The sequence below is a fragment of the Phyllostomus hastatus genome, unplaced genomic scaffold (assembly GCF_019186645.2).
Source record: "Phyllostomus hastatus isolate PE091 unplaced genomic scaffold, TTU_PhHast_1.1 phas_contig_1, whole genome shotgun sequence".
In the NCBI taxonomy this organism is placed as follows: domain Eukaryota; kingdom Metazoa; phylum Chordata; class Mammalia; order Chiroptera; family Phyllostomidae; genus Phyllostomus; species Phyllostomus hastatus.
In genome coordinates, this window is record NW_025333498.1 from 30,674,703 (window position 1) to 30,697,807 (window position 23,105).

A 23,105-nucleotide genomic window follows, 5' to 3' on the forward strand; every position below is an offset into this window, starting at 1 on the left:
AAGGACAGAAAAATCATAGCCAGCAAGGGGGCTTTAGCGGGAAAAAAAAGTTTTAAGATGAAGACTTGAGCATGGTTATGGATATAGCAACAAAGTCAAGTAGGATTGATAATACTCAATGAGTTAAGACAAGTTATAAATCACTTAGCATGAACTTCCTCCTGTATGTTACATCAGTGTAGCTGCTTAGACATGCAAGTTTAATTTTTGTTTAAAATAGGGGGGAGATTCCACCTGAATAAATTCCTGGATTAAATTTAGTATCAGATTTAATTTTTACAGTCAAGAACAATTAAATTGCTCCTATTTTCTGGATCATGAGAGCTATTCACACTGAAATGTGTAACATTTCGCTCATTGTCAAAAACAAAAAAACCTTTAAGTGCTGACATGAAGAACTGTGCTTCATTTCAAATTGTGCACATCACTGCAGTACCAGAAGCTCCTCACACATATGAGAGAACATACTAGAAGATTCATCTCCTCTTAGTTGATTTGACAGAAGCAGAAGCATCTAACCTAAATATCAATGAATTTTTAAAAATATTCCTTCAGTCTTATTTAGAGTTATGGAATCGGGATAATTTCCTTCTTCTATTAACTGCCATTTACTGAAGTAAGCATTATTTCAAAGAAGAGAAGCACTAGTCATCAAAAACTAATTCCATTTCACATACCACATTAAACTTAACAAAAGCATTTAAACACTTTCGATTACTGAAAAATTAAACATGTATAAATTATTCAGTATCATTTTATACATAGCCAAAACTTAAATATATCTTATCAAATGATTTCTGAAAGATATAGTGTGAAAATGTATTCTTCCTCAGTTCTTTCCCTACTCCAAAAAGCTTTAAGAAGCTTAACACAAAACTAAAAATTAAAATGAATCCAAAAAAGGTGAACAAAAGCTATCCTCAGACTGACTCTACCAGTTCTAATGTCTATACAACCAGATTGAATTTGACCTGCACACTAGATACAGCCTGTTACTTTCCCTGTGAGGGGGGTCAGGCACCTGATTTCTTAAGAGCAGTGAAAAATGTGACTATAAGCTATAGCATAGATTTCTGTTATATGTTAAATGATAAAATCATGAAATGTTAAGATATATGCACTTAAAGCAAGTCAAATTATATACCTCAGCTATGGTTATATACCTTTGGCTATGAAGCTAGCTTAGGGAAAAATTAAAATCAGATTTAATTTGTATTCTATAAGTTGGCATTAAAAAAAAAAAAAACAAGGGAAAGAAAAAAGCTCTGCTTTGATTTTCCAGTAGTTAGTAAATAAGGTGGTACTCTAAGTACTATATGAAATATATATTTCACATGTGCGTTAACTTATTCTGTATACCCAAGTTTCTGTGTGTTCCAGGAAGTTTCTCATTTTCATTTCTGAAATGAAAGTATGAATCAAAGATGTTCAGCCTAATTTTTTTGGTTCTTTACTCCCAAAATAATGGAAAAATTTTAATGTAAGTTTCTCGAGGACAAGTCTTGCTGCCTGTATTTTGGCATACAGAATGAATGGAGGATAGTATAAAGCTCTGACAGACTTAAAGTTACTACACAGATAAAGACATTAAAGCCTTTCTGAAATCATTAAAGATACTTCTGAAGTCTCTGAGGCATAGTTGTTACTATAATATCACTTCTAAGACCTTATGTACTCAGTATAAAATGTAAATAAAGGGACTAGGCCACATTCATTTCCATTACTCTCCCCACATCTAGTATTGGGCCTCAGAAATAAATGATTATTGAGTAGAATTCACTGAATTCCATTGAAAATTTCAAAACATAATGCCAATACAAAGTTTCATTTTTTAAAAAACAACTTGATTAGATTTTAAACAAAGGCAAAAATAATATTATACCTTTTCTTATACATCAAATGCTTTCCATATTTCATTAATGAAATATTTACTACTATTTCAATATATAGAACTGAACCACAAAGTCAACTTACAGTATATTTTAATACCCTTTAAGAGTCACTGCCTCTTTTTATTCCTCATGTTACTCTTACTTACAATTCCCTTGTTTGGGAAATAAAAGTAATATCTCACCTATTTTACAGAGTTACTGGAAAGACTAAGTGAATATCAATATAATGTGATAGAAACTGGACAGCTATGTTATTTAGCGTTGTTACTCTCAAAGCATCTACCATTTTATTATTTATAACTGGTCCCTGCTATTCCCTGCATTGGTTCCAATATAATTTTCTGCAACAGATATGTTCTGTATCTGCCTTTTACTAGAGCCACTTGCCATACATGGTTATTCAGCACTTAATATGTGGCTAGTGTAGATAACTTAAAATTTTAAATAGCTTATGTGGTCAGTGGCTACCATATTGACCATCACAACTTTGGGTATTTAGAAACATATAATTTTTCCATTGTTAAAATTTCATTTTCCCAACCAGTTTCCATTCTTTTCAATCTGGGACAGTGCTATGCAAAAATAAAAGACAACTTAGAGAAGCAAAACTCCACTTAAAATAGCTCATTTGGCAAATAGGGTCTTAAAAAAAAAATCAAAACTTCATTTCACCAGGAGCTCTTAACGCTGTGACCTAAGATTGAAGTTCTCCATTGGATGTAATAGACACTTAATAGTGCTGTTTTCTTATGGAGATATAAGAAATTAAAATTAAAATTAAAAAACCAACAAAACAAAAAACTTCATTTCAATTGTAGCTTATGTGGCAAATGAGGTCTCCAAAAATTCTAAATGACATATACCAAACACAGGGACATACTAGGTGCTTAGAAAATAACTATTAATAAAAGGACAAATGAGACTTTTTTTTATGCACATCTCAGTGTGTTTGAGTAAGAGGTTGACTTTGCCCTCCAACATCTCCAAAAGACACAACCTCTACTTACTGAGTGACTTTTACTTGAAATGTTTTAGTGCAATCAATTATTTCATATAGTAAGTGTTCAAGACAAGAATCCTTCCTTAAGAAAACTAAAATCTTGAGGGAGGAAAGAGACAAAAGTTAACCAGTAGATTTAACAGCCCAATCCAATGACGGAAAAACTAACCACCATGAAGAGTTTATCACTGTAAGCCAGAGAACAAGTAAAGACAATTGGGGAAGCAATGACCATCAGTTAACCAGAGTGGTCTAAGGAGGACACACCTACCAGGAAGGATTTGAATTAGGTCTAGTGGGACTGCAAAGACTTAAACATGGGGTGCAGGGGACAGAGAACAGTGAGTAGAAACTACTTTTACTGATGTGGAATGTTCATGAAGGAGAGTCATTAGGGTTTGATTGTGCAGGGCCTTAAATGCTAGGCAGGCTAAGGAGTTTGAAGCAATCCTGCAGGGTAAACAATGGAGAGTCACTGAAAGAGGAGAGAGGAACAAACTAAGGTTATAAACAAAGTATTTAATTATTCATTTACCAAAAGCAAGCATCCGATGCTTAACATACGTCAGACACATTGCTAGGTGAGAAAATTACAACGATGACTGTCACACAGTTGTGAACCATGCTGTGAACCTGGGTAGGGCTCACAGCATAGCCAGGAGACACAGACATAGAGACAACTATAACACAATGTGGCATGCGTTCTCAGCTGAGCTATGTGCAAAGTGCTAAGAAGCACAAATGGGAAGATTTAAATCTGGACAGAGGGCCAAGGAAGGCTTCACTAAAGAATAATTGAGTAAGAAGAAGAAAACCACAGGCTCAGCAGGCAGAGAAGGGCATACTAGTTATCTACAGAACCCTTCAGGAAATATACAACCTGTTGGGAAGATCGTATTTCTATAAAATTAAAGGGCTCTATGATTCTATCAATCAAATACAGAGAACAATCCAAATACTTAAAAGCAGTATTAAAGAAGAATGCTATTTTATACCTCTATTTTAATAGGGATCACAGCCATCAACTGTCCTCTCAGCTTATGATTTCAGAAGACTATGAATGCTAAAAGCATTGATAAGAGTATTAAACATAAGCAATACAGAAGAAGACATAAAATAAAGCCAATTAAATGATCTTGTATTTTAAACTATAAAAAGAAACAATATTTGACATTAAAGGTAAAAAAAAAATCAGATTATCAATTGTGAAGACTTTATTTGGGCCAGATATCATTTCAACATCTTCCTTTGGCAGGAACTGTAGACAATAATCACGCAAAAAGTAGGAAGAAAATTGGGGGAAAATGAAAGAACTATGCTTTATTGAAAATGCCTTCTGTTCTAGGAAAGAAAGAAGAGCCTTTGCTTATGAAAGTATCAGATGTGCTTGTTGGCTTCCACCTGACAACTGGATGGATTCCAATCACATACAAGGGTACTGTCTTCATATTACATCTCCACTTTGCCTGTTAGCATGGTACAAATAAACTCTTTTTACAATTGTTTACCCTATATATAGGTAAAATTCTGAAAGACCCAACATTAACAATTACATTTTAAAATAAAGTATTGTTATTGAAAATTAAATAGACCTAATATCTAAAACAAAACAAAATATAACAGGAAAAAAACCCCGAATAAATCCTAAGTCAAGCTACAAAGCAAACTTGATGAATTCCACTTAAAATCAATGATGGAATTTTGCTAAAAATAAACTCAGGAGGGAGTATTTGTAAAGCACACAGTAAAACAAAAAAATAAAAGATTTGGTTTTATAAACAAATTTTCTAATTTACTGAAACTATAAATTTAACTTTTATATTACCAAGGCCTCACGAATTCAGTGTATAATTATAGAAAAAGTTAAAAAAATTATAATTTAAGCCAGCAATTGCATTCTGGGGCATTTCCTCCAGAGAAACAGAATCTTATAAGTCAAAAACCTGTAGAGATATTTATAGCAGCTTTATTTGTAAGTTGAAAATTATTATAAATTGAAAATAAACCAAACAGATGTCCTTCAACAGGTGAGTAGTTAAGCAAACTGTAGTACATCCCTATTACGGAAATACTATTCAGCAATAAAACAGAAGAGAATATTGGTACATGTAACATCCTGGGTGAATCTGTCAGGATTATGCCGAGTGAAAAAGAAACACCTCCAAAGTTACAGTCTTAACAATCTTAAAATAACATAAGTATAGAAATAAAGGAAAATTAGTGGTTGCTAGGGATTAAGAAGGAGGTGAAGATGGTAGAAAAATGGGAGTGTAGCTATAAAAGGGTAACATGACCCTGGTATTCCTGTAGTGACAGAAATATTCTGCATCTTGTCAGTATCAATGTAAATACCCTGGTTGTGATACTGCACTACAGTTCTTTTTTTAATTGATGACACTATTACAGATGTTCCCATTTTCCCCTTTGCCCACTTCTACCCATTCCCATCTTCCCTTCCCTCTGGTCATCACCACATTGTTGTCTGTGTCTATGGTTTATGCATGTATGTCCTTTGACTAATCCCTTCATACTCTTTCATCTAGGGCCTCCTTGCTCCCTTCCCTTTGACACCTATCAGTCTGTTCCATGTGTGCATGCCTCAGTTTCTACTGTTTTTCAGTTTACTCTGTTCATTAGATTCCATATATAAATGAGATCACGTGGTATTTATCTTTTTCTAACTGGCTTATTTCTCTTAGCATAATATTCTCCAGGTCCATCTATGCTATTGCAAAAGGTAAGATTTTCTTCTTTTATATATAATGGCCACATAATATTCCATTATGTAAAGGTACCACATTTTTAAAAATCTATTCATCTACTGAAGGGGACTCAGGTTGTTTCCAGATCTTGGCAATTATAAATAACACTGCTATGAACATAGGGGTGCTTACATTCTACTGATTTGGTGTTTCAAGATTCTTAGGATATATTCCTAGAAGTAGAATTGCTGGGTCAAAAGGCAGTTCCATTTTTAATTTTTTGAGGACTTTCCATCCTGTTGTCCATAGTGGCTGCACTGCCACCAACAGTGAATGAATATTCCCCTTCTCCACATCCTCGCCAGCATTTGGTATCTAGCAGCTTCAAGATGTCACCACTCAGGGAAACTGGGTAACGGGTACACAGGATCTCTGTCCTACTTCTTATAACTGCATGTTAATTCAAAATAATCTCACAATATAAAGTTTAGTTTTAAAAAATTATAATTTACTCAAATTTTATCATAGTGATTATGTGAAGCAAGGATCACCAAAATATTTGAGTATTTCTAAATACACTGTTAAAATCAAAGATTTGCTAAACCTATTAGGTCAAAACAAGCTACAAAATATCCTATTTTATTATTTTAATGTTTATGTAATTTTATAGTACTAACTATACTTCTGTAATTTTAGTAACATTTCTCCTTTGAAAAACTTCGTGTGCTTAAAATCACACCTACATTTGACCTCACTTCATCAGCTAAGTATACAAAAGGTATTTATTAGTTCACAAAAGGCAAGGTCATGAAAAGTTTGCTCAGTGTCATACTGCCAAAGCCTGGCCAAGCAAGTGGGTCTTGGCCCTCGATAGCTGCATATGAACAGTCTGAGAAAGTGCATTATGTAAACTTACCTCATCACAGTTATAATCCAAGCAAATATGGTTAAAATGAATGACTCAATCTGTTTAAAATCTGACAATAATATTTTATTAAGGAATTTAATATAACAAATTATTTATCTAGTAAGTTGCATTACAAAGGTAATATTTTTGACAATGTGTTTTTTTTTCCACTGAAACATGCATGGTAGATCTTTTTGAGGGTCCTAATAAGACCAAGCAGTTTACAAAAGGAAAGAGGGCTCATGTTAGACAGAGAAATTTATCCAAGAGTAGTAGGTAAAGATATGCCAAGATACAATTCAACACTCATTCATTCATTTAAGGTATTTAGAAAACAATAGAGGCCAAGACAAGTCATGTTAAAAGACTAAGTCCCTGCAATAAAGTTAGTTCAGGGAAGGAGGCCATGGGAGCATGGAACCAATATATTCCATTTACATTTTAGGAGGATGGACGTACAGATCATGTTGCTTCTACGGAAATTGTATTCAGAGTTCTGAACAAGGGACTCTCAAAAAATATTTTGGAAGATGAACACTTGCAAAATTAATGTCCAAAAATTTCAGAATGACATATTTTTCATCTGCTGAGAGTTTGAGGTAGACTTTTACCAGCTGAGTTGTTTATCATAGGTCTCAAAATAATAGGCAGTTCTTGAGAAAGTCAAATTAGGTTTTCTGATTCCTTTTTCAGTGCTTTTTAAAAACTGACTTTGTTGCTTTAGTCATTGATAAATTGAAAATAAGTGGAAAATTCCCATCAGTGCATCAGTCTGAGAGTCAAGGTAAGATTCAATCAGATCATTTATTCTAGCAGATGTCACAGGAGATTTTCAAAACATTCTTCTGTTTGTTCATAACAACAGAAGAGAATGTTTGCAATAATAGATAATGAATTTGGACTTACAAAGGCACATAAATTGCATAAAGAAAAGCATAAAACACAATAAACCAAAGCACTGCTGTATGAAAATGAAAATAAGAACTTACTTACATGGCAAGTCTTGAGGTATAAATTAAGGTTCTCTATAAATAATTCATTTTCATTGCGATCAATTATTTTACATAAGCCATGTGGTTTTCTTAGTCCAAGAAAAATAACCAAAATAATCAAATTCATGATTAAAGCCTTTTCTGACATCACTATCTTATCACTGGTAAGGAGCACTTTTCAAACATAGGCTTTTTCCAAAGAAAGTCACTGACAGTTAATGCAGCTGTTTATCTAGAATCTGGTAATGTATCAAGTAACACACACATAAAAGTAGGTTTAGCTAAAACCTTGTTAATGTAAAATCATTTTACAGTTCAACCTTTAACACTTACAGAACAATTTTACATATTTATTAATACACCAAAGTTTTCTAGGACATTTTTTTCCAGTCCATGTGTCCTATCTTTCCCAACTAGATTGAAAAATTAATCAGATTCCTCAAAGGTAGAGACTCTCAATACTGCATCTAACAGAGACTGCAAAACTCCCTGGAGAAAATCATTTTTGTCCATGAAGTCTAGCACAATCCAATACAGAGCAAGGTACTAATGAATACTGTTGGACTCAAATGAATGACGTATCTTTTAAAATAAGAGTTATCTAATATATAACACAATATATTTCACACAAAGTAGGACTCCAGCAAATATATGAAACACTAATTGTTCATTCCCTAGCTTGGATGCCTGGAAGATTACTTCTAACTAGATTACTCTTTTTTCCCATTCAATCCAGGGTACAGGTTTCAGAAAACATGATGCACTTCACTGCAAAGTGGTTATTACGGGTTTCCATTTTACAGGAGTGTTTACAGTTCTCATGAAGGTATGGAAACTGAAGAGCCTGTTTGAGTACTTTGACCATGACTCTAAAAATTCATTTAATATTGTATACATTAGTAATATAATTGATTCTCGTCTTCCCAAAGGGAAACAGCCAATCTCAATGTTTTAAAACTACTCCTTATGAATGTACACATATGTAAATTCTATAGGGATTAGTTCCTCCTCCCATCCCCACCCTTGTAGGGAAGAGCAGAATCTAGGAGAAATTTTTTTTTAAAAAATAATACACACAAAAATCCAAGAGCACTAAATCTAGTAAAATACCATCTTATTGAAATCCATCACATTTTCTGAACATTTTCTGTAGGTTATCTATATATAACAAACGGAAAGTACCTATATGCTATAATGAGATACAGACCAGGGAATTTCTTTAAACATAAATACTCGTGGAAAAGTAACATGTTTTCAGAGGAACTGTTTCAGTCATTTAATTTCTTTGGGGGCAAATCAAACCAAAGCAAATGGTAAGTGGGTCTTTCTCATTTTAATGAGACTAGTCTGCTCTGACTACCACCTATGTTCCACTTCTACTTTTATCCAACTTTTGAAAAATTTAGCTTCAATCAAGGGCTAGGCCTCAAATGTGCAAAGCAGACTGGTTGTTAACACATGAATCCAAGAGGGTAGCCACTGTCTCAGCCAGTATGGAGTCAGTTTGTCTGGCTCCAACATATATTTTTAGGAGCTGAGCATTTCAGGTATACAACTTGAATTTTCCCCCTTATCCTGGAGGGTAAATTGCAATCAATTCTTGAGGAGAAGACAGTAGGTTCTTGCCCATGAAAAAAAAATGTAGCCAAAGGAAAATGCTGATGTTCTAAGAGTAGGGAAATATGAATACCCGAAGGAATCTAGACAGAATCTAGTCTAACTTGTTCATTTTACAAATGAGAAAACTAGAGTTCAGAGGAGTTAAATAACTTGCTCAAGGGATGCACAGCCAGGGCTAGAACTAGAGCCTCTTGATATCTATTAAACCACTGTCCGTTAGTTTACATCAATTATCTTCCAAACTTCTCTTGCAGTTTTTCTTGCTTTGGTAATTTCCTGACGATTTCAGGTGTGATTGATTTTGGACAGATAAGGGAGCTGAAAGAGTTACAAGCTGCATTTTAGTTCATAAATGATTGACACTTTCTAATACCTTCAGGGATTGACTTAGGAAGAGAGGATACAAAATGACTGCTTCTTAGAATTACAAATGCAATGGTTGTATACATGTTTAAAAGTATGTTACATTTTGCACGTGTTTCTACTTCTAGCTCTTGTAATATACTACCACCAGTCTTCACTTTTTAAACCTAGCAGTTTATTAAGGTGTGTTTACCCAAACCTCCCACACCTGAGGGTTCATTTTGTTTACATGCCTCTAAGTATTGCCAACACAAAGAAGCTATAACTTTCCTATTTTAAAAAAAGGGCCTCATTACTTGGGGTGGCGAACCAACAATACAATATACAGATGTTGTATTATAGAATTGTACACCTGAAACTTATATAATTTCAGTAACCAATGTAATCCTAATAAATTCAGTAATAGAGAAAAAAAGCAAATAAAGGCCCTTATTTGATTTATAGTATTTTGCTGGATTCTTATAGACACTTGTCTGTAAACTGTGAAGCTCATAATAACTTTTCTTTAATAGTTTATTTTTTCCCTGAAATATCCTGCTTAGCTTCATAATCATATTGACTAAGATCACAGAAAGCAAGCCAGTAATTTGCCTTACATATAGCAGATGCTACAGAAAGCATCATTAAGTACCACAATCATAATGTAAGAATAAAAATAATAACTTAAATGTACTAGCTCATTTAGTCTTCACAACAACCATGAGGTGGATACTTTTATTCTATTTTACAAGCAAAATAAGATCTAGAGAGATGATATAACTTACCAAGTTACACACCTAGTAAATAGAAATGCCAGAATTGAACTATGACATGACTGCTAACTATGACAGAAAGACCTGGAAAACATTACCTGTTTTAATCCCTTCCCCTCATTTCCTAAAGTGACATTTTAAAAAAATCTATTTAAGATGAATATGAAAGAGATTCAAAGTCTCAAAAGAGAACCCCAACTTCTTTTTTCGCTATCATTTGGGTTAGGAGGGGGAACAAGACTGATTATATATGTGAATGCCTAGGAAAATTTTTCTTAAAAAACTGAAAAAGACATGGAGGACACTCTGGGAACCTTGAGCTGAAATACATCTTAGATCAATGTAATCTAAACCCTGCATTTTTAAAAGGAGGAAACTATTACCCAATGTTAAATGGTTTGCCGAGGTCATAAAGGTTAGCAGCAGGTCTTCTAATTTCTGGCTTAGGATGCTTTTCATCTCCCTCGCAAGTAAAATTTAAGAGAGCTTATAGTGGACAGAATTTCAGACACCACCTACCCTGTGTTTTAAAAGTCTATTTGTAAATAGCTTGCAGGTGTCTATGAAAAACTATATTCCAACTTCCAGGCCAGGATCCCAAAGCCTGCACTGCACCCTGACTGCCCCATTTCAACTACATATTTTACCAACTTTCATATATAATTTTATGACAAAAAAAGCACAGCCACTCTAAATTCAACCTGGAACATTTGGCACCAACTTTTATAATCTATGTAAATAAATGGCACCCCAGAAGGGGCTCCTCTGTCTCGCCAAGCACACAGATGCAGTGGTGGTGGTGGTGTGCATGTGTGTGGTGGGGGTTGGGGGGACCAGACCGGGAGGGCCTCCAGGTTCTGGAAGATCAGGAAAACACCCTTGAATATTTGCAAATCACTAAATTTATATTTAATAGCTATATAAGTCAAACATGCCTTGGCTGTTGAAAAAAGGTTACTGGTGCTCCACCCCCTTCCCCACTTGTCATTCTCGAGTTCTGAACTTTGTGAAGACTATATAACATATGCCTACAGGGACTGGCATCTACCCAATCAGCAGGAAAAAATACCTCACAAAAAGGACATGTTTTAAAATAATTCAGACACTTCCATATTTTAATTTATATATTTTATAGTATTAGAAATTTAAATCCAAACTCTAATGACATTTTATGGTCTGCTATAAATCATTATAGGAGCCATAACAAACTATGATAGTATTAAGACTATGAAAAATAAAATGAGCAATATAGCTGACATTTATTGCTGTATCAATTAAGTCTAAATTAAAAAAAAAACCACTAAGACCAATGGCAAATGAAACATCTGCAACACTGCTAAGAAAAGTCCACCATCATGCAAAATCCCCAATTTAGTTATGATAACATAACACCCAAAAGATTAACATAATTCCACTGAATTATTAAAGTAGTTATGTGAACCTATGAATGCAAGCACATGAATTATTGCTCTCTGTGACTGAAGGCGTGATCTCCTTACCCTAAAAGAAGCTGTTATTTCTTACTGCTGGCCATCAAACTGACCTGCTGACTGCTACCATCACTTACTGGCAGTATATGAACCTTACATTTAGGTATGTTTATAGTTTGTTGGTTCCTTCCTTCATTCCTTGCTTCCTTCCTTCGTTCCATCCTCCCTTCCTCTATTAATATTTGTAGTCACAGTTTGGATGATAAAATAGTTACTTCATTTTCCAAACATATCCAGTCCACTGGTGTTATCCACACTCTCCTTCCCTCTTGAATGCAGAAAAGGCACTACAAAACTATTTTAACACACTGAAGAAGTAATTATCTCCAAATACACTGAAGATGTGAAGGCAACTCCCAAAGTGACATACAATTCCATGGATGTTTATGCCCTAGAATAACCTCTACTTTATCTTCCAGTGAAGTATGAAGGTATGTTGTCCATTTTAGAATTAAGCAATTTAGGATTTACCTTTTGATGGAAATAGGGAAAAAAACATTACAGAGCATTCTCAAAATATCTTAATATTTCAAAGCATTATAGTGAGAGACTGGACTTACAAAATAATTGGCATCATCCAGGGTATGAAAATTCTCTATTTAAATCAAGCCCACCCTTGCTGGTGTGGCTCAGTGGATTGAGGGCCAGCCTAGGAACGAAAAAGTCACCACTTCAATTCCAAGTCAGGATTCCAAGCCAGACAGGTGCCTGGGTTGCAGGCCAGATTCTTAGGTGGGGGCATGAGAGGCAGCAGATTGATGTATCTCTAACACATTGATGTTTATTTCCCTCTCTTTCTCCTTCTCTTCCCCCCTCTCTAAAAATAAGCTTTAAATCAATCTCTGCTCAACAGCAAGGAAATCATTCAGTTTTAAAATGGGCAATAACTCAATTTTTTAAAATTATGTGGATTTAAAGTTTTTAATTAAATATACTTTCCCAATTTGTATAGCTCAGAAAAAAAAAAGAAAATTGTTTTTCTGGCTTAATTTAAACTTAATCCAAATACTCAAAGTGTTACAACTGCTGAAGTTTTTATTAAACTGAGTTTGGTAGTAGATTCTTTAAATTCAAATTATGATGTTAGAACCAGTCATTGAATTACATTTGTTTTATTCAACTTGTAAATACAGCAATAACACATTTTTTCCCGTGGATGAATACTAACCAGGTGCTCCCACTTGCTACTCAACTTCTCTTATGCTTTCCATCACAACCTTGCTCCCCTATCTCCCTCCAAAAAAGGTATAGACAAGAATTAAGACAACTGGACACTCAGTTCCCCCATTTAGAATCTTCAGTATAACATATAAAATATGAAATGCCACACCTTTCTTCTTATATCATAGTGGAAGATGGGGAAGTAATGTACTTGTTCAAACACAATTTATGTTGTTTCTGACAGTGAATGATCATTTGTCTTAAAACTTTGTCTCTTCAAATATCTATAACTAGTAAAATATACTTCTAACTGAAAGCCTGCCTTCATTTGAATGGGTATAACAACTTGCAAAGTCAATCCTGTATATATATTATGTACATACTCGGAGAGATTATTTCAATTTCCAATGTAGCAGAGAAACTAAATGTGCTTTTACATTCTAATCTTCACATCAAATCAAATAAGCACATGTTAAACTCTGCTGTAATATATTGTTACATAATAAGTTTCCTGTTGGCATCTACAAACACCTCCCAATATCCTGCACAGCGTTGCTAACCAGAATTCAGAGCAGCGATTTTCTATCTTTTTCATCTCATGGCACACAGAATTACTAAAATTCTGCAGCACACACAAAAATATATACTTTGTCAATCTGACAAAAATAGGTATAATTTTGATTCATTCACACTGAACGGCTATTGTGCTGGCTGTTGTCATTTCTTTACTTGACAATCTAAAGGAAAAGAGGTCAGTGCCCCTGGCTAAATAGTCAGGTATTGCATGTGTTAAAAATTCTTGCAGCACACCAGTGTGCTGCTGCACATTAGTTGAAAATCGCTGATTTAGAGTTTAAACCTCTAAACTAGAAGGCACATTTATTAAGGACATACCTGAAAAACAAAACAATGTACCAGCCAAAAGACACAACCTTTCTCAGTGTAAAGGTTTTTCTCTTTCCCCTCTATTTCTCCTTTCCAGTGGGTCCTTAACTAAAAGGTGCTCACCTCATACTTTTCAATGCCCTTGATCCAAGCAAAGTAGATGCCGGAAGGCAGCTGGGCAATTAACTTATTACATGCCTGAATCTGATACAAAATAACCGAGTGTAGAGAGGCTTATAGTAAACTCAACTCCCAGGGCAAACTGTGTCACACACATAGTATGCTTTTCAACACCCAGAAACACTTATTTTTGAACACCAGTGGTTCTCATTTCATGTTGCCATTTTCCCTAACTGTTTCACAGGTACCAGAAATGAAGATATTTCTATAGCAATATACTGCATTCAAAAAGAAAAACAGTCTTCTACTTTCCCTTTTAAAAGAAAAGAATCTGTCAAAAATTTGCTTTTCTGCATTAAGAAAAATAAAATTTAATCAAAATGTATACTAATCATTTTACACATAATTACCATTCTTTAAAAGTTGTAGGGGCGTATTTATTATTTTTCAACTCAGTAACAAAAAGAGAAAGAACTGCGACCTCAACTAATAAATTACATCTTTAAATATGCATGATTGTGCTGTCCCCGTGTTACTTTCAATGGTAACTGACACGCCCCGAATTTAACTGTACCAGACAGTTCTATCTGTCCCATCGCTGACCAAACACTGCTTCTCTGTTTCTATTCATTATGTATTATAAGAGAACTAAACACAGCCCAGTATGACGAGGGAAAAAATTACAATTCTTATGATAGCAGAGTGATGCATTAAAGATCTCTTTCGCAATACATCCCCGTCCATGAGCATTAACAGACATTTTTTGATAGAGCTGCAGGCTCATTACTCTAAGAACCTTCCGCATCCTTTCCTGCAGGTTTTCAGAAACCCCTCGGAAAAAAACCAGGCACAATTCAAACCCTGCACACCAAACTTGCCAAGAACCTTGTGCAATGATCAATAACCTTGGCTACACTGCCATCGCCCCCAAAATTCACGGTCCTGGAGACCAATGCAGCAAAATCCGAGACGAAAGGCTAGCGGAAGCCAAACAGAACTGCCGCGCTTCCCCTCCGCCGCCCTCTCTGCCGCATGGAGAGAAGCAAGGAGAGGAGAGAAGTCGAGCGAGCCTCACCAGCTCAGAAGATGCTCCGGTGACCTCCGGCTGTGCGGCGGGCGCTGGGCCAGGAAGGCGCTAGAGCAGCCACGGCGGGCCCTGTGGACTATGCCCCTGGTGCATTCCTCGCATTCCTGCACAATCTGTCGCCAACCGAAGAGCCCGTGGCGTGCGTCCCTGCCCCCCGCCCGCACACAGACACCTGCCTACTGCTGCGCCCGGAGCGGCCACGGCTGCCGCGGCGCACCACTGTCGGCACTCGCTCTGTGTCGCACTCAGCCAACCAACATGCAGCCGAATCCCGGCCCCGCCGATCATCCCCTTGCTTCCCCAGTAGGAGAAAAAGGAGAGAGTGTTGGCCGGGCAGTCCCAACGCCGGGAAGGGACACCGGAGCCGCCGGGTGGGATAAGGGGGGGGGGGGGGGGCGGGGTGCGCAGGTCCTCTTCAACTCCAGGCAGGGAGAAGAGGAAGCGGTGGCACAGAAGGACAGGGAAGCTCAGGCTGGGGAACCAGGAGGGGTGGAGCGTGAGCACTAGCCGCGAGGAGAGAGGGGCACACTGGACAGAGCGGGGTGGGCAGGACTGGCAGGAGCGCGGGACTCTGGGGGCAAAAGCAAGACCGCGCAGGCAGAAGAGATGTGGGAGGAAGAGGAGGGGGTCAGGATGCAAGATCTGGGGCCAAACAGACGGCCTCTAAAGCCGGGAAAGGCGGGCGCCTCCGGGTGTTGGGAGCGCGGGGCGGCGTGCCAGGCGGGCAGCAGCGGGGAAGCCTCCGGGCTGACGTCCAGGAGGGCTCCGCGTGGCGCTCAAGTTCGGGGCTGAGGGCTCTGGATCCGAAAACGCCAGCATGGGTAGGGGTAGCGAGTAGAGGAGATCCGAGAAGAGCAATCATCGGGAAAAGCAAATGGAAGGTGAAACTTGTGCGCCTGCCGGGGGGAGGGGAGCAGGCAGGCGAGTGCGGGCAAGAACACGAGGCGGGGCAGGAAAGCCTAGGCGGCCGCGAGGCGGTGCGGCCGGAGTAACGGGAGGGAGGCGCCCGCACCCCTCTCAGGCAGGTCCGGAATGGGGCGCGAGGGCCGGGATTCTCGCGGGCAGGAGTCTCCGCGCCCTCCCACGAGCCCGCACACTTACTTTCTAGGTTAGGCAGTGGCCGTCGTCGCTCCAGGGATGAGGGACATCAGCGTCGAAGGGTCGCCGCTGCGGCACCCGAAAAAATTAAAAAAGTGCCGCGGCAAAGCGGCCGCCCGCCCCTCCCTCCCCCACCCGCCCCCTCCCCCGAAGCGGCTCTCCCACCACCCCCGGCGGCGGCGGTGGCCAACTTGCGCCACTACCCTGTGCCCATGGTACTGCCTCCGCAGCCGGCAGCCACCAGACTCAGCCCCGGAGCCCCCTCTACTGCCCAGAGGCGGCCGCCGCCGCCGCCGCCGCCGCCGCCGCCGCCGCCGCCGCCGCCGCCCGCCAGCCCGCCTGCCCAGTCAGCCCCGGACTCCCGGGAACGTCAGCACGCCGCCGTCTCCGGACCCGCTCCCAGCCAACCCAATTGGTCGGGGAGAAAAGGATGGCCCTTCCCATTGGTCCGGCCCGCTTATTGAACGGGCCAATGGGAACTGCGGTTTCAGGTCGCCATGGAGACCGATGCTGTTAAGAGTGAGAGGGCCTGGAGAAGGTGAGGAGTGAGGTTGAAGGTGTCTCTGGCTTTGTGCGCCGGAGGCAATGGGCAAAAGTACTGAGGGATTCCGGGAAAGGGCTCTGTAATCTGGCGCAGCTTTTGCTTCGCCTTCCTGTCAGCTCCAGCTATGAAAGGTAGGGTTTGTCCCCTGGCGTCAAAGGCAGGAACAAGTTGAGCCCTTAAGGCTTAAGTGAATACTCAAAGGTGAGAGCCTAGGAGTGGGCGTTTCACTTTTCCTGCTTCTGGGGAGCCCCTAAGGCTATGCCCATTGACATGTGTGCAGCTTCTGCTTCTCCAGGTGAGTTTCCACCTATCCCTTAAATTGCTGCTGCTTGACGTCACTGAAACGCCTGAATTTTACTTGTCACCCCAAACACTCCCCCTTCCCTGGGGTGGATCTTGCCAAAATTTTTGTGTCTTCAAACTTATAGCCTTACCTAAAGGGTGCTCAAAAAGGATTTCCTTTAGATGATATTTTCGTAAGGAAATAGGCTGACGTATTGTGTAATTGATGTCATCAGCTCAACACTTAAGAGAATGTGTTCCCCACTCCTCAAAGCAAACCTCTAGTCTCTCGAAAGATATTTATTAAACACCCATCTGTGTGTGCATTCTGGACTTGAACTTGACAGATACTTGCTCCTTCCCTTAAGAGGTTATAGGATGGGGAAAGACAGATGACAGAGTCAATCCATGATTCTAATGATTTCACAAGAGAGTAAAGGAAATAGATTACAGTTGATGGATTCTGTTTTCCGGGTATTTTCCAGTTTATTTCTAAATTTGATAAAGAATACTGAGCCATGGAAACAGTACACACAAAAATTTTGTGCTTTAATAATAAGCTTTTATTTAAAGTTACTTTGTGTAAGTTTATCAATACCTTTTTTTGGTAAATAACTTTCATATTTAGATACTGGCTATTAAAGTGGGACTTCATGAATATATTAAGCTTTCAAGCATTCTGTTGCTCTAGCATATAGCCACTGGTATTTTTAGGTTCCTTCTTATGGTGATTTTTCCATTTTTATACTAACCTATTTAGTAAGACAACCGTGTTTATGTTATGCCCCCCAAGTTGGAGGGACTCTATTGTCAGGAAAAGCTAATAGGATTTTGGACATTGTAAATATTTTGTTGAGAGAAACAGATTAATGTGCACCAGCTACATATGTCTAACTATGGTCCTAACTTTTAACTTGAATAATATGCTCTGTTTTTTGTTTTTTGTTTTTTGACCTTACTGTATTGGAAGATTATAAACATAGATAAGAATTATTAATGTGGTACCCTGATTGCAAAAATATTTCTCACGATGTGTAGTAAAATTTGAACTTAGTTAACAATTCTATGCAAGATTGGACTGCAGAACAAAACAATTGAATATGTGAATGTTCCCCCTAAATATTTCCTGAATTGGGAAGGAATCACCAGGAGCCATGGAATGCTGTCTGTCTCCTGCTTTGCCTTCATGGAAATTAGATCATCGTGCTTTTGATTTCTGGCTTTTTTAGTGTTTATTTATAGGAGAACAGAACAAGTAAAATGCAAATTTTTATAAGAATCACTTTTAATGTACTAACAAGATACCAATCATTTGGTTTTTTTAAAAAAATGGATGAAAGGAAGATGCACCTAATGAAAGGGAAAAAATGATGTTTTCTTGCCTTAGGCTAGTATGGAATGAAGAAAACAAGAACTAATTGATGTTTTTACTTCAATTGTCTTTTCTTTTTGTGTTTTTTTCTGAAGTCACATGTTTGAAGAGTGTTTTCATATTTTTATTTTGTGTTTGTAATTTAAAATGTTATTAAAATCCACCAGGAGTAATGGCCCCTAAAACGTTTTCATTCAACATTATTTTTTTCTTAATTGTTATACTCATTTGAAAAATTTCTTTTGAACTTGCTCCTGTACCACCAAACATTGCTGGATAAAATTAAAAAATGTTGTTCACTAAAAATTTATGCTATCTAGCCTTGGCTGCTTTGTTACTGATTCTCTAAATTTCTTTTCTCATCAGTAGGATGAGATGATTATCTAGGGCCCTTCTCCCAAACCTGTCCTATTTCTACCATCCATAAACTACACTATAGTTGATCTTCTTTCAGTTCTGCAAATGATTTTGCTTCATACTTGATTCAGGCACCCACCATCAGCTTCCTCAACACAACTTTCCTAAACTTTAGTCTCAGTTTTTTCATGTCATCACTTCCATCATTTCTGGCTGAGAAGGGATGTCCACCCTTCTCTTCAAAGCTCATATTCTTCTTGTGCTTCTAAACATGGTCATCCTTACCCCTCTACAATTTTGCTCTACTGATTATACTTTCTCTTAGGTCATGTATTACCTCTTTTTCCCTCATTTTTTCCTCCTATGCTTTAAATATCTGACCTTTTGTAAAAACAACTTTTTTCTATCCTACCTCCATATCCACCTATTGGCATTTTCTTTCACCTTTTGGAGTCTGAGGGAGTTTCTTGAGAATTCTACATTTTCACTTCCAAAGTTCTGACGTTTTAATACCGCCAAAGTGACTATGAAGATGGTGCTCTTTCTCCTCAAAATCCTAACTCATTTGCTGGTAAAGTTTTGTCCTGCAAAATTGCCCTTCTCTTGCAAGTAATGCTGAAATTCCAGATTTCCAGGGCAGGGTAGAAACCATTTTCTCCCACCCCAAGGGTCCATAGAAATGCAAATGATCTACTTGAGAAGGGGAAGATTTACCTTCTGGCTATACCACCTGGGTGGGTTTAACTATTGGGAATAAGTGGGAAGAGGATCCTAGGGCAAGTTAGAAAGGTTAGAAAGAAGGAGGAGGGGTGAGTGCTCATGCTGACTGGAGCCCAGAGCAAGTTAGAAACATTGGAAAGACGGAGGAAATTTGGTGAGTTCCATTCTCAAGAACAAATATAAATAGCACAAATCTGAGGGAATTTTTCAGTTACCAACCCAGAAAGAAGTCAGCCTGAACCTTGTATAACTTTCCAATGCTTGTTTTCATATTAGCAGAGGCAGCAAAAGGAAAATGGGGCAGCAGAAGCAGTCTCTTCTCATTCTATGGTGTGTATAGAGGAGGTGGGGGCAGTGAAGGTAATAATTCCAAAAACTACTCTGATCATTGATCGCTTTGTTTTTACAAAGGATATGTTAAAACGTAGGCAGGTTGCAAATGAAGGAAAATAAGCAGTGAATAAACTGGTCCTGAGAAGGAATGCTAGAGCTTAATAATAGTTATGCTCAGGATTGCAGAATTGACTGTGCCCTACCTCCAGCCCATTCTCTGAATATGTAAATCCTTCCCATCCATAGAGGCCCAGACCAATAGTTACCTTACCCAATAGTACTTTTGTGAAAATTTCCTCACCTTACCCGACTCTAGAGGGGATGATTTCTGCTTTAGTATGTTATTGTGGCACTTAACACTCTCTATCCCACCGAATACTTATTTGTGTATGAACCTTCTCCCTAGAGGATAGGATACATATCATGGTCATGACTATACTCTTCACAATGCTTTGGACTACTGAAGAGCTTCCTGCACTAAGGAGAGCTAATATTCATTAATCCTTTCTTTTAGTCCTTGGAAGAATTTGACTTCCAACAATGAAAAATTGGAATCAGTCTTATTGGGAAGTAATTAGAAAAAGATGGGACTAGAGGCTCAATGTGGAAAAAGTGAGGTAATATGTGGCAGAGTACAGGAGAAGTTTTTGCTATGTGGCCTCATAAGAGAGAAAAGGCCGTGGATCTCACCTCTACCAGAGCTTACCTGAAACCCTGTATGAAAGAGGGGACCTGTGTGATAAGGACTGGTTGCATGTACTTTGGCTTGAAGTTATATTCAGGACTAAGGCTATAAAATTCTGTGTATGGGGGAAAGCAGTTGAAACTCAGCTTTGTCAAGCAGGTTAAATAAGGGTCATCTACATTTTTTCCATTTGAAACATTCAGGTTGCTCAGTGTTTTGGAACACAGTAGAATCATGAGAATTTAATAACTTCATAAAATGAAAAAGGCTTCAACATCTGGTAAGTATAACAGACATGCTTCCAAGTATCTGTATCTGTAGCACTTGAGGTCGGCAGCCCTGCATGCTTCATGATCTTGCATCTAGCCATGGTATCAGCCCTGGTGAGGAGATGATTCAAGTGTAGTCACTTCATTGGCTGACCACTGACCCATAACCTGTAACAATGCCAATCAGATTTTTTATCTGGGAGTTTGGAATTGGGAGAACAAGTGAGCCATAGAGAGCAACTGCCTTGGTCCTGTTATTTTCTGGGTTGCTATTCTATCCATGAAGCCACAATATACTTCATTTTTTATTGTTCCACAAGATTTCCATTTCTTATAGTCATCCCTAAGCTATTCTCCCCCCCCACCCCATTTGCCCTTAGTGAGTCTCTTTTCCCTACAATCAAAGGGTTTCACTAAAGTATTATGGAAATACTTTATAAAAACAAATCAAAACATGTAATGGCTATCTTTTTGGACTATGAAGAGGAACAGTATAAAAAAATTCTAACAGGCAAAGACTAGAAAGTGAATGATCTGTCTAGTTCCAAATGTTGCCAACCTAAGTTTGGTAAAAGAGCTTTATTTAGGCCTACTCCACAACATCAGAACCTTATATTCTTCAACTCTCAGTTCTCCTTTGGAGTTAAGAGCAAGAGAAGAACTTGTAGAAGATTAGCAATATGATTGCTTTTTCAAGGTAGAATCATTTTGCCACATCATTGGTATAGGAAAAATATATTATAATTTATATTTACTTTATACATTTATTGTAATTTTTTTGGAACAAGAATAAAAAAAATAAAGTAAAATAGGAGAATTTATCAGAGACATCAGTGATCAGTGGACCCACAACTCAGGGGAAACAGATTATGAAGTTTAGGTTCCAACAATTTAAATGAAGTCTTTCAGGAGGAAAACCAGAGTTTGTTCAAAATTGTTATAACAATATTGTATCTAAAATACTCAATTTTCAACAAAAAAATTATGAGACATGCAAAAAATACATGAACGTATAACCCCAATTGAGGAAAATACGTTGTGAATAGACAAGCTGAATGGATTTGGTTAGATTTAGTTGACAGCTAATTCAAAACATTTTATGTCTACATAAAAGTGCCAAATAGAAATACTAGACCAACAGAAAATATCCAATCTGAAGAACAAAAAGGAAAAAAAGGTTGAAGAAAAATGAGCAGAGCCTCTGGAAATTGTGGTATAGCTAGAAGAACAAAAAGGACAGGAGAGTTGGAAGGGTATACAAAAATATTTAAAGAAGCAATGCCTAAAAGTTTCCAAATTAAAAAAAAATTTAATCCACAGATTCATGAAACTCAGTAATCCTAAATAGAATAAATATAAGAGGTATAACTAGGGGCTACATTACAGACTGCCGAAACACCAAAAATGAAAACATTTTGAAGGAACGAGAATAACAGCTCATCATGTACAAGGGAACTACGATATTCAGAAACAAAAGAAACTAGAAGGCAGTGAAGGACTTATTAAAAGTACTAAGAAAAAAAACACCGTCTCAATCAAGAATTCTATATCTAGCAAAATTGTTCAAAGTGAAGGTGACTGTCCTCATAAACCGATCTCTGTTGAAAGTGTGCTAATTACCCTATAGGACCCAGCTTTGAGTGAAGCCTAAAGCAAAAGAAGGCTGTCAGAGAGGCAGGGAATCTGGCAAGTCAATAATCTCCATTTGTAAAGCAGCTCTTGACTCAATTCCAGCCCTGGAGCATCAAATGATACCATACTAAATGTAATTTAAAATACTAGATTTGAAGTTCTCCCAAAAGAAATTCTTGGACAATATTACCTCATTATTTTTTTAACTCCAAAGCTCTCTGTCTGCTTCATAAAGATGGCAATAAGCTGACTAGGGTAGCAGAGAGGAAATAAATCACATGCAAGAAAGAGCCCTCTCTTTGTCCTGTGCTTCAACGATGGCACATGACCCTTTCTACTCACAGGGTCCTGTTTCCTTTATACACCAGGTCAGCTGTCACCACAGAGCTTCCACACAGCTGGTTATAGCTTCTGTGCAACTCTGGGGTTGGACTGGGGGAGCAGGTCAACAGCACCTGCTAGTACCTCACTTTGTCAGGAACCGGACAGTCAAGAACTGCTATATTTTTCTTTAGTTTAATAGATTTTTAAATAAAAAAGAAAAATGATAAAAATGCATGCAAAAAAGCAATTGACACAAATAGATATTCATGATAAAAACTTCCCAACAAGTTAGCAATAGAAGGGAATTTCCCCCATGCGATAAAGTATATCTACGAAAAACCTACATCTAACATCGCATTTGTGGTAAAAGACTAAATGCTTGCTTTCTAAGACTGAAAACAAAATGATGTCCACTCTCATCTTTTTAATTTAAGATTGTATTGGAGGTTTAAGCCAAGTAATATGGGAAAAAAATAAAGGCATATAGATTGGGGATGGGATTGGGGGGAGATTAAAGC

The 23,105-nt window shown here is 37.8% G+C and overlaps 2 protein-coding genes across 14 annotated transcripts in view; one reads left to right on the forward strand and one right to left on the reverse strand.

Annotated features, from left to right (window-relative positions):
• PKP4 (plakophilin 4) overlaps positions 1-16,202 on the reverse strand; it is a 254,638-nt gene extending 238,436 nt beyond the window's left edge. For 5 of the 13 annotated variants that reach the window (XM_045839598.1, XM_045839669.1, XM_045839541.1 and 2 more), the window contains exon 1: positions 14,960-15,254. The gene's annotated coding sequence lies outside the window, so the exon portion shown is untranslated. Of the gene's footprint in view, positions 1-14,959; positions 15,255-16,072 lie in introns of those variants that run through there. The other 8 variants (XM_045840318.1, XM_045840234.1, XM_045839468.1 and 5 more) reach the window with 3 other exon arrangements.
• A 614-nt stretch (positions 16,203-16,816) lies between these two features.
• The window catches only part of CCDC148 (coiled-coil domain containing 148), a 232,500-nt gene continuing 226,211 nt past the window's right edge, over positions 16,817-23,105 (forward strand). The window contains exon 1 of the mRNA XM_045819379.1: positions 16,817-16,908. Within this exon, the coding sequence (XP_045675335.1) occupies positions 16,872-16,908 (37 nt within the window). The 5' untranslated portion in view covers positions 16,817-16,871. The remainder of the gene's footprint in view (positions 16,909-23,105) is intronic.